This window comes from Lissotriton vulgaris, unplaced genomic scaffold (genome assembly GCF_964263255.1).
Source record: "Lissotriton vulgaris unplaced genomic scaffold, aLisVul1.2 SCAFFOLD_654, whole genome shotgun sequence".
NCBI classification, from domain to species: Eukaryota; Metazoa; Chordata; class Amphibia; order Caudata; family Salamandridae; genus Lissotriton; species Lissotriton vulgaris.
Window position 1 is genome coordinate 493,578 of NW_028247511.1, and position 12,195 is coordinate 505,772.

Sequence of the window (12,195 nt, forward strand, 5' to 3'; positions counted from 1 at the left end):
TAGTATCATAATAATATATATGTGGAAAATCAGCTGTAAAGTAATATTTTGCATATTATTTAGCGATGTTCTTGATTGATGCACAAAAGCTCCCTCACTGTGCAGCTGCAGAAAGGCAGACTTAAATGAGTGGGCCATGCTGAAAGAGAAAGAGAATAGAGCTAGTGATATATTTCAAACCTAGATGTTAAAGAGTTTTAAAGAATGGGAATTGTGATTCTGGACTATTGCAGGATAGAAAAAAAGAGAAAAGAAGTCAGCAGTCATTCGTCTTTGCAGAATCGTAGGTAGCAGCCAATAAACTGAGAAACAGTCAAAGAAAGAGGATAGGCAAGTCAGGTCTGCAAAGCAGCCTGGTCCATGTCCTGAGAAATCGAGTATTGAGAGTAAGGGTATCATATCACCTCTGCACAGGTGGGTTAGGGAAGCAGTAGCATTGAGGTGACTATGGAGTGTGAGCATGAGTACTATAGGACCAGAGAGGCCAACAATTAGGCTGCTGAATTACTTGATGGTGGTGAGTTTTTGGCATAGCAGGAAGCAGAGTTGATGGTATCAAGCTGGACAGATGTTTGTACTGTATTGCAACGGGTAGGATATGATGACGTTGCTTGTGCAGGATAGGTGGTGAGCTTCAGAGTGAGACTATATGAAAGCAGTAAGGTTGCGTTGATATGTTCATTTAGCAGGGAAGAGGGTAGATGTTAAGGCATCACACATGGTATGCAAGGTGGATGTATGCACCTGTGTGTATGGGGGGCATGATCTGTGGCAGGGGGTGGAGAGCAGTGAATGTGAGTTGGGGAAGGGATGAAAGCTGTGCAGGGTGTTGTATATGAGTTGTTAGTGGAAGCAGGAGCGCCAAGGAGGGCTGTGAGGCCATTGATAGTTGGTCTAGTTAGTCCAGGATTAATCTGTTTAAATATTTACATTTTGATGTAAACATTCAAACAAACCAATTATGTATGGAAAGCACTGGGATCGAGAGAATAAACGATTGTTGGTTTTTAAAGCAGAATTAAGTCGCAGAGGCCCATTAAAAGCGGGGAAAGGGAGGCAGAGGCAAAGATTGAGCTAAAGCCTATGAAACAAACTCCTGTAGCACAGTAGGGTATGTTTATGTGACGTTTAACTCAAGTTAGTAAAACAATTACTAAGGAGGGATAGACAAGGGGCCATTGACTCCAAAACCAACACGCCTGTATGCATCTCTGCAGGTGGTGTGGCTGTGTGGAGGGCATCCAGTGTGGCTTTTTAAAGGGTATCCATTGTGGATGTCTGGAGGGTATCCAGTGTAGTTGAATGAAGGGTATCCAGTGTGTATTTGTGGAGGGTATACAATGTGGATGTGTGGAATAAGCATGGGCGGAAAATCCGTTTCGCTCGCGAATTTTGCGGATTTTCGGGAAATTCGCACTCCGCGAGATTCGCGAATCTCCCGCAAAATCCGCAAATCCGCGAGCAGCGGATTTTGCTCGCACTGCTCGCACTGTTCGCGTGAGTTCGCGGCTTCCCAGTACAACTTCGCGCCCCGCGAATAAGTGCTAAATTGCAGAAATACGATCTTAGCAAAACTGAAACTACTTACCAGGTTCAAAAGTTCAGGCTCATCATTAGTAGCCATTTCCTGTAGTGCTTCCTGAGGGGCCCCTCCAGAGTTCAGTTGCCAGTTGCAACTATTATGTGACCCTGCTCTGAACCTCAGAATAGTTACACATATGCCACAAAGGTCCTGAATTACAGCTAAGGGAGACAAGCAGGAGCCAGGCTGGAAGTTAAAATCCATTAATCAGCCCCTAATTCATTATTGTCAGTTGGGGCAGGGCAGGTGTTGTAACTAATTTTGCAACAATGAAAGCACTTAGCAAGTGCAAAAGATCACTAATCAGGGCGCACTAAGGAAGCAGGTGCCAGCTAAAAAAATATTCTGTGACACATTAATCAGCCCCAAATTAATTCAGGTCACTTGAGGCAGGGAAGGTGTGCTTTGCTTTGCCGAAAATAATGTACACTGGACAACCAGAGGGTGTGGTGATGAAACAGAGGGTGGCATGGGTGGGCCAGAGGGTGGCATGAGTAGTCAGAGAGTGGCAGTGGTGACAGAGAGTGGCAGTGATGAAGAAGAGTGTCCCAAACAGGCTGGACACGTAGAAACAACAAGTTCGCAAAACTTGCGACCCGACAGGTAAGTTCGCAAATTGCGAAATTGTAAAAACCCTCGCGAACTGGCAGAAACACGGGCGAACACAAAAAAAAAAACATCCGCAAATTCGCGGGAATTCGCGGATTTTGCGGATTGCGAGTTCGCAAATCCGCAAAATTTGCGAACGCGAGATTCGCAAAATTCGCCCATGCTTAGTGTGGAAGGCATCCAGTGTGGTTGTGTGGAGGGCATCCAGTGCGGCTGTGTGGAGTGTATCCGGTGTGGCTGTGTGGAGGGTATCCAGTGTGGCTGTGTAGAGAGTATCCAGTGTGGTTGTGTGGAGGGCATCGCCTGGCTATGTGGAGGGTATCCATTGTGGCTGTGTGGAGAGTATCTAGTGTGGATGTGTGGAGGGTATACAGTGTGGATGTGTGGAGGGTATCCAGTGTGGCTGTGCAGAGGGCATCCAGTGTGGCTGTGTGGAGGGTATCCGGTGAGGCTGTGTGGAGGGTATCCAGAGTGGCTGTTTAGAGGGTTTCCAGTGTGGATGTGTGGAGGGTATCTAGTGTGGCTGTGTGGAGGGTATCTAGGGGTCGATTAGGATCGCGGACGGACTTGCGTCCGTCCGCGACCCCAGAGCAGGAGGGAACCTCCGCATGGCATGCGGAGTTCCCTCCTGTGCAATTAGGATGTGACCGCCACCCTGGCGGTCACATCCTCTATTTTTAACATTGCCGTGGGTGCAGCTTCAAGCTGCACCCGCGGCAATGTTAAAAATGCACGCATTGCATTTGCATGCAGAAAGAGGCAGGCACCGCGCGGTGCCTGCGGCTTTCTGCATGCAAATGCAGGGGGGTACCATAGGTACCCCCCATGTGCACCCCCCACCCCCCCTTCACCTAGGGGGCCCGCAACGGGCCCCCGCAGTGAAGTTCCGTATGCTTTTCCACGGCGGAAAACCCGCCGCGGAAAAGCATAACTCACTGGCCATCCTAATATGGTGGACGGTGTCTGGAAGACACCGTCACCATATTAGAGCTTTTCCGCCGCGGTTGTAATCCGACCGCGGCGGAAAAGCTGCGGACGGAAACCAGGACCCACCAGCCATCCTAATGTGGCGGTGGGTCTTTGGTCAGTCCGCTGCGGTTTTTCCGCATCCTCGGGGCCGGCGGTGGCTTCCGCCGGCCCCGAGGATGCGGAAAAACCGCAATCGTAATGACCCCCCTAGTGTGGATGTGTGGAGGGTATCTAGTGTGGATGTGTGGAGGGTATCCAGTGTGGATGTGTGGAGGGTATCCAATGTGGCCGTGCGGAGGGTATACAGTGTGGATGTGTGGAGGGTATCCAGTGTGGCTGTGGGGAGGGTTGACAGTGTGGCTGTGTGGAGGGTATCCAGTGTGGCTGTGCGGCTGGTATCCAGTGTGGCTGTGTGAAGGGTATCAAATATGGCTGTGTCGAAGGTATCCACTGTGGATGTGTGGAGTGTATCCGGTGTGGATGTGTGGAGGGTATCAGATGTGGCCGTGCAGAGGGTATACAGTGTGGGTGTGTGGAGGGTATCCAGTGTGGCTGTGTGGAGGGTATACAGTGTGGCTGTGTGGAGGGTATCCAGTGTGGCTGTGCGGCTGGTATCCAGTGTGGCTGTGTGGAGGGTATCAAATATGGCTGTGTGGAGGGTATAAACTGTAGATGTTTTGAGGGTACACAGTATGGCTGTGTGGAGGGTATACAGTGTGGACGTGTTGAGGGTACCCAGTGTGACTGTGTGGAGGGTATCTAGTGCGTATGTGTGGAGGGTATCCAATGTGGGATGTGTGGAGGGTATCCAGTGTGGCTGTGTGGAGTGTACCCAGTGTGGATGTGTGGAAGCTGTGTGGATGGTATCCAGTGTGGATGTGTGGAGGGTATCCAGTGTGGCTGTGTCGATGGTATCCAGTGTGGCTGTGTGTAGGGTATCCAGTGTGGCCGTGTGGAGGGTATCAGGTGTGACTGTGTGGAGGGTATCCGATGTGGCTGTGTGGAGGGTATCCAGTGTGGCTGTGTGGAGGGTATCCAGTGTGGCTGTGTGGATAAACTGTGTAGAGGGTATCCAGTGTGGCTTCATGGAGGGTATCCAGTTTGGCTGTGTGGAGGATATCCAGTGTGGATGTGTTGAGGGTATCCAGTGTTGCTGTGTAGAGGGTGTCCAGTGTGGCTGTGTGGAGGGTATCCAGTGTGGCTGTGTGGAGGATATCCAGTGTGGATGCATTGAGGGTATCCAGTGTCGATGCGTAGAGGGTATCCAGTGTGGATGTGCTGAGGGCATCCAATGTGGCTGTATGGCGGGTATCCAGTATGGCTGTGTGGAGGTTATTCAGTGTGGATGTGTCGAGAGCATCCAGTGTGGCTCTGTGGAGGGTATCCAGTGTGGCTGTGTGGAGGGTATCTAGTATGGCTGTGTGGAGGGTATCCAGTGTGGCTGTTTAGAGGGTTTCCAGTGTGGCAGTGTGGAGAGTATCCTGTGGCTGTGTGGAGGGTATCTAGTGTGGATGTGTGGAGGGTATCCATTGTGGATGTGTGGAGGGTATCCAATGTGGCTGTGTGGAGGGTATACAGTGTTGATGTGTGGAGGGTATCCAGTGTGGCTGTGTGGAGGGTATACAGTGTGGATGTGTGGAGGGTATCCAGTGTGGCTGTGTGGAGGGTATCCAGTGTGGCTGTGCAGAGGGTATCCAGTGTGTGGTTTTGTGGAGTGTATCCGGTGTGGCTGTGTGGAGGGTATCCAGTGTGGCTGTGTAGAGGGTTTCCAGTGTGGCTGTGTCTAGAGTATCCTGTTGCTGTGTGGGGGGTATCCAGTGTGGCTGTGTGGAGGGTATTGAGTGTGGATGTATTGCAGGTATCCAGGGTTGTTGTGTGGAGGGTGTCCAGTGTGGCTGTATTGAGGGTATCCAGTGTGGCTGTGTGGAGGATATCCAATGTGGATGCGTAGAGGGCATCCAGTGTAGATGCGTTGAGGGTATACAGTGTGGATGTGTGGAGGATATTCAGTGTGTCTGTGTAGAGGGCATCCAGTGTGGCTGTGTGGAGGGCATCCAGTGTGGCTGTGTGGAGGGCAACCAGTGTGGCTGTGTGGAGAGAATCCAGGGTGGCTGTGTGGAGGGTATACAGTGTTGATGTGTGGAGGGTATCCAGTGTGGCTGTGTGGAGGGTATCCAGTGTGGCTGTGCAGAGGGTATCCAGTGTGTGGTTTTGTGGAGGGTATCCAGTGTGGCTGTGCAGCTGGTATCCAGTGTGGCTGTGTGGAGGGTATCAAATATGGCTGTGTGGAGAGTATCCACTGTGGATGTGTTGGGGGTACACAGTATGGCTGTGTGAAGGGTATACAGTGTGGATGTGTTGAGGGTACCCCGTGTGGGTGTGTGGAGGGTATCCAGTGCAGATGTGTGGAGGGTATCCAATGTGGATGTGTGGAGGGTATCCAGTGTGGCTGTGTGGAGTGTACACAGTGTGGATGTGTGGAGGGTATCCAGTGTATCTGTGTGGAGGGTATCCAGTGTGGATGTGTGGAGGGTATTCAGTGTGGCTGTGTCGATGGTATCCAGTGTGGCTGTGTGTAGGGTATCCAGTGTGGCTGGGTGGAGGGTATCAGGTGTGGCTGTGTGGAGGGTATCCGATGTGGCTGTGTGGAGGGTATCCAGTGTGGATGTGTGGATAAACTTTTTGGAGGGTATCCAGTGTGGCTGTGTGGAGGGTATCAAGTGTGGCTGTGTGGAGGATATCCAGTGTGGATATGTTGAGGGTAGCAAGTGTGGATGTGTGGAGGGTATCCAGTGTGGATGTGTGGAGGGTATCCAGTGTGGATGTGTGGAGGGTATGCAGTGTGGATGTGTGGAGGGTATCCAGTGTGGCTGTGTGGAGAGTATCCTGTGGCTGTGTGGAGGGTATCTAGTGTGGATGTGTGGAGGGTATCCATTGTGGATGTGTGGAGGGTATCCAATGTGGCTGTGTGGAGGGTATACAGTGTTGATGTGTGGAGGGTATCCAGTGTGGCTGTGTGGAGGGTATCCAGTGTGGCTGTGCAGAGGGTATCCAGTGTGTGGTTTTGTGGAGTGTATCCGGTGTGGCTGTGTGGAGGGTATCCAGTGTGGCTGTGTAGAGGGTTTCCAGTGTGGCTGTGTCTAGAGTATCCTGTTGCTGTGTGGGGGGTATCCAGTGTGGCTGTGTGGAGGGTATTGAGTGTGGATGTATTGCAGGTATCCAGGGTTGTTGTGTGGAGGGTGTCCAGTGTGGCTGTATTGAGGGTATCCAGTGTGGCTGTGTGGAGGATATCCAATGTGGATGCGTAGAGGGCATCCAGTGTAGATGCGTTGAGGGTATACAGTGTGGATGTGTGGAGGATATTCAGTGTGTCTGTGTAGAGGGCATCCAGTGTGGCTGTGTGGAGGGCATCCAGTGTGGCTGTGTGGAGGGCAACCAGTGTGGCTGTGTGGAGAGAATCCAGGGTGGCTGTGTGGAGGGTATCCAGTGTGGTTTTGTGGAGGTTATCCAGTGTGGATGTGTTGAGGGTATCCAGTGTGGATGTTTTAAGGGTATCCAGTGTGGCTGTGTGGAGGGTATCCAGTGTGGCTGTGCAGCTGGTATCCAGTGTGGCTGTGTGGAGGGTATCAAATATGGCTGTGTGGAGAGTATCCACTGTGGATGTGTTGGGGGTACACAGTATGGCTGTGTGAAGGGTATACAGTGTGGATGTGTTGAGGGTACCCCGTGTGGGTGTGTGGAGGGTATCCAGTGCAGATGTGTGGAGGGTATCCAATGTGGATGTGTGGAGGGTATCCAGTGTGGCTGTGTGGAGTGTACACAGTGTGGATGTGTGGAGGGTATCCAGTGTATCTGTGTGGAGAGTATCCAGTGTGGATGTGTGGAGGGTATCCAGTGTGGCTGTGTCGATGGTATCCAGTGTGGCTGTGTGTAGGGTATCCAGTGTGGCTGGGTGGAGGGTATCAGGTGTGGCTGTGTGGAGGGTATCCGATGTGGCTGTGTGGAGGGTATCCAGTGTGGATGTGTGGATAAACTTTTTGGAGGGTATCCAGTGTGGCTGTGTGGAGGGTATCAAGTGTGGCTGTGTGGAGGATATCCAGTGTGGATATGTTGAGGGTACCAAGTGTGGATGTGTGGAGGGTATCCAGTGTGGATGTGTGGAGGGTATCCAGTGTGGATGTGTGGAGGGTATGCAGTGTGGATGTGTGGAGGGTATCCAGTGTGGCTGTGTGGGGGGTATACAGTGTGGATGTGTGGAGGGTATCCAGTGTGGCTGTGTGGAGGGTATCCAGTGTGGCTGTGCAGAGGGTATCTAGTGTGGCTGTGTAGAGGGTTTCCAGTGTGGCTGCGTGGAGAGTAGCCTGAGGCTGTGTGGAGGGTATCCAGTGTAGCTGTGTGGAGGATATCTAGTGTGGCTGTGTGGAGGATATCGAGTGTGGATGTGTTGCAGGTATCCAGGGTTTCTGTTTGGTGGGTGTCCAGTGTGGCTGTGTTGAGGGTATCCAGTGTGGCTGTGTGGAGGATATCCAATGTGGATGTGTAGAGGACATCCAGTGTAGATGCGTTGAGGGTACACAGTGTGAATGTGTGGAGGATATTCAGTGTGTTGTGTAGAGGGCATCCAATGTGGCTGTGTGGAGGGCATCCAGTGTGGCTGTGTGGAGGGCATCCAGTGTGGCTGTTTGGAGAACATCCAGTGTAGCTGTGTGGAGGATATCCAGTGTGGCTTTGTGGAGGTTATCCAGTGTGGATGTGTTGAGGGTATCCAGTGTGGATGTGTTAAGGGTATCCAGTGTGGCTGTGTGGAGGGTATCCAGTGTGGCTATGGGGCTGGTATCCAGTGTGGCTGTGTGGAGGGTATCCAATATGGCTGTGTGGAGGGTATCCACTGTGGATGTGTTGAGCGTACACAATATAGCTGTGTGGAGGGTATACAGTGTGGATGTGTTGAGGGTATTCAGTGTGGCTGTGTAGAGGGTATCCAGTGTGGATGTGTGGAGGGTAACCAATGTGGATATGTGGAGGGTATCCAGTGTGGCTGTGTGGAGTGTACCTAGTGTGGATGTGTGGAGGGTATCCAGGGTAGCTGTGTTGAGGGTATCCAGTGTGGATGTGTGGAGGGTATCCAGTGTGTCCGTGTGGAGGGCATCCATTGCGGCTGTTTGGAGGGCATAAAATGTAGCTGTGTGGAGGGCATCCAGTGTGGCTGTGTGGATGGTATCCGGTGTGGCTGTGTTGAGGGTATCCAGTGAGGCTGTGTGGAGGGTATCCAGTGTGGATGTGTGGAGGGTATCCAATATGGCTGTGTGGAGGGTATCCTTTGTGGATGTGTTGAGGGTACACAGTATAGCTGTGTGGAGGGTATACAGTGTGGATGTGTTGAGGGTATCCAGTGTGGCTGTGTAGAGGGTATCCAGTGTGGATTTGTGGAGGGTATCCAATGTGGATGTGTGGAGGGTATCCAGTGTGGCTGTGTGGAGTGTACCTAGTGTGGATGTGTGGAGGGTATCCAGTGTAGCTGTGTGGAGGGTATCCAGTGTGGATGTGTGGAGGGTATCCAGTGTGTCCGTGTGGAGGGCATACAGTGTGGCTGTGTGGAGGGCATAAAATGTAGCTGTGTGGAGGGCATCCAGTGTGGCTGTGTGGAGGGTATCCGGTGTGGCTGTGTTGAGGGTATCCAGTGTGGCTGTGTTGAGGGTATCCAGTGTGGCTGTGTGGAGGGTATCCAGTGTGGATGTGTGGAGGGTATCCAGTGTGGATGTGTTGAAGGTATCCAGTGTGGCTGTGTGGAGGGTATCCAGTGTGGCTGTGTGGTGGGTATTCCGTGTGGCTGTGTGGAGGGTATCCAGTGTGGATGTGTTGAGGGTACCCAGTGTGGCTGTGTGGATGGTATCCAGTGTGGATGTGTAGAGGGTATCCAGTGTGGATGTGTGGAGGGTATCCAGTGTGGCTGTGTGCAGGGTATCCAGTGTGGCTGTGTGGAGGGTATCCAGTGTGGCTGTGTGGAGGATATCCAATGTGGATGCTAAGAGGGTTTCCAGTGTGGATGTGTTGAGGGTATCCAGTGTGGATGCGTGGAGGATATCCAGTGTGGCTGTGTGGCTGGTATCCAGTGTGGCTGTGTGGAGGGTATCCAGTGTGGCTGTGTGGATAAACTGTGTGGAGGGTATCCAGTGTGGCGGTGTGGAGGGTATCCAGTGTGGCTGTGTGGAGGATATCCAGTGTGGCTGTTTGAAGGATATCCAGTGTGGATGCGTCGAGGGTATCCAGTGTGGATGCGTAGAGGATATCCAGTGTGGATGTGTTGAGGGTATCCAGTGTTGCTCTGTAGAGGGTGTCCAGTGTGGCGGTGTAGAGGGTATCCAGTGTGGCTGTGTGGAGGATATCCAGTGTGGATGTGTTGAGGGTATCCAGTGTTGCTGTGTAGAGGGTGTCCAGTGTGGCTGTGTGGAGGGTATCCAGTATGGCTGTTTGAAGGATATCCAGTGTGGATGCGTTGAGGGTATCCAGTGTGGATGCATAGAGGGTATCCAGTGTGGATGTGTTGAGGGTATCCAGTGTGGATGCATGGAGGATATCCAGTGTGGCTGTGCTGAGGATATCCAGTGTGGATGCGTTGAGGGTATCCAGTGTGGATACATAGAGGGTTATCCAGTGTGGATGTGTTGAGGGTATCCAGTGTGGATGCATGGAGGATATCCAGTGTGGCTGTCTGGAGGGCATTCAGTGTGGCAGTGTGGAGGGCATCCAGTGTGGCTATGTGAAGGGTATCCAGGCTGGCTGTGTGGAGGTTATCCAGTGTGGATGTGTTGAGGGTATCCAGTGTGGATGTGCTGAGGGTATCCAGTGTGGCTGTGTGGAGGGTATACAGTGTGGCTGTGTGGCGGGTATACAGTGTGGCTGTGTGGAGGGTATCCAATATGGCTGTGTGGAGGGTATCTAGCGTGGCTGTGTGGCGGGTATAGGGTGTGGCGGTGTGGAGGGTATCCAGTTTGGCTGTGTGGATAAACTGTGTGGAGGGTTTCCAGTGTGGCTGTGTGGTGGATATCAAGTGTGGCTGTGTGGAGGATATCCAGTGTGACTGTGTTGAGGGTATCCTGTGTGGCAGTGTGGAGGGTATCCGATGTGGATGTATGGAGGGTATCCAGTGTGGTTGTGTTGAGGGTATCCAGTGTTGATGTGTTGAGGGTATCCAGTGTGGCTGTGTGGAGGGTATTCAGTGTGATTGTGTTGAGGGTATCCTGTGTGGCTGTATGGAGGGTATCCAATGTGGATGTGTGGAGGGTATCCAGTGTGGCTGGGTATGTTTGGGGACATCAAGCCTTGTTGATCAAGATAAAGCGATCCAGCAGAGAGTGAGCGTCACAGTATCTTTCATTTTGATTGGACATTCCATGGGAAGCACAAGCATGCAGCTATTAGTACTTTGAAGTAGAAGGTATGTTGAATGCTGAGACGTCAAGGGGAGATGAGGATAAATCAAGTGGGATTATTGGAATTGGGAGTAGCAGTAGGCATTTAATGACCAGTGTGAATGTAAAACGTTTCAGATAAAATCTGGGAAAGTCAGAATGGGAAGATGACTTTGAACATGGAGCGACAGCCGGGTTTGTTAATATATTAAGGGGCTGCACTATTACTTGAATCAGGAGAGTGAAGGACAGCCTGGTCTATGCAGGAAGTAATAGTTGGGTTAAGTTGTAGCAGAAGTACTCAAATGAGTTAGTACGTGCATAGGCACAGAAGCCATTCAGTTGCACAACAAGGTGCCCCATTCACAGTTAAAACGGATGTAGTAGTTCCTGATCAATGCTGCAACATAGTTTATAGGGGTGCAGGGACTAATTCCAGGGGTTTCATGGTCATCTACAATCAGTTTATTCATTTTTATAAAAGTGATAATAATAGATATAATATGTTAATGGCCATCGCCAATGGTATTTTGGATAAGGATATGCTATTCCTTTTCTAAAGAATGGATTTCTGTTTATTATTATTGCCTTTTCTCCATACATTCTGCAGCCACATTCCAAGCCCTTGGTCCGGAAGGGCCAGTCGCAGCCACCGTTGGTGGGAATGCCCTGCTGACCTGTCGCCTGTCACCTGGCGTCAGTGCCCAGGGCATGGAGATCCGGTGGTACCGGAAGAACTCGGATTCCATCGTTCTGCTCTACCGGAAGGGGACAGAGCACGAGGATCAGCAGTTGCCGGAGTATCACAGCAGGACCCAGTTGCTCACGCATGCTATTGTTAACGGCAGCGTGACATTAAGGATCCACCCCGTGAGAGTCACGGATGAAGGAGAGTACAGGTGCTACTTTGAGTCAGACACATACCATGATGAGGCTGCGCTGGAGCTCATGGTCAAAGGTCAGTGGATCTGGTCTTAGTTCTAAAGGTGCAATGTCTGGGGGAATGGTGTTGGTTGGAACCAGTCTGTCCTACCCAGTATGCATTTCCTGGCAATTCTCTTCCACAGAGGAATCAGAGTTATGAAGCTTTGTGTTCAAAGAGGGTTTAAAAAGAGAAAGCATTTTGATGACACCTTTGTTTGTGCCCTTCATTAATACGCCTGCTAACTGTAAACTCTGAAGAACTAGCAGTTCAAAGAAAATATAATTCCATTACCTTAGCAAAGGAAGTATTACATATATTATATATATCTATATCTATGCAAGCACTTCCTGACCACCCAATACACGGAAAAACAACTCAGGCATGGACCTCTTGAAAGCTTCGCCCACAGAATTATGAACTCCCACACATCTTTTAGTGTGCAAGAAGTGCAGTCTTTTATTTTGGCATACAAATAGATAGAAAAGTGTCCTCCATTACGCTTTTCGCTCCACGAGGGAGCTTGATCACATGATGCGTCCCGGTAAGTATAACGGTCTTAAAGTGTGCTGACAGCACAACCAGCCTTGGAAAATAGACTGATTGACCATAAGTGCAAGAGTAAACATGAATAACAGACTGTGGCACACACTGCATGGATATTATAATGCAGTACATTTCCTAAAATAGAGAGTGTATGA

General features: G+C 50.9%; 1 protein-coding gene across 2 annotated transcripts in view; it reads left to right on the forward strand.

Annotated features, from left to right (window-relative positions):
- Positions 1 to 12,195, forward strand: part of LOC147665156 (butyrophilin subfamily 1 member A1-like) — a 140,021-nt gene that overhangs the window by 22,024 nt on the left and 105,802 nt on the right. For both annotated transcript variants that reach the window (XM_086949726.1, XM_086949725.1), the window contains exon 3: positions 11,183 to 11,530. In XM_086949726.1, coding sequence (XP_086805852.1) covers positions 11,183 to 11,530 — 348 coding nt within the window. The remainder of the gene's footprint in view (positions 1 to 11,182; positions 11,531 to 12,195) is intronic.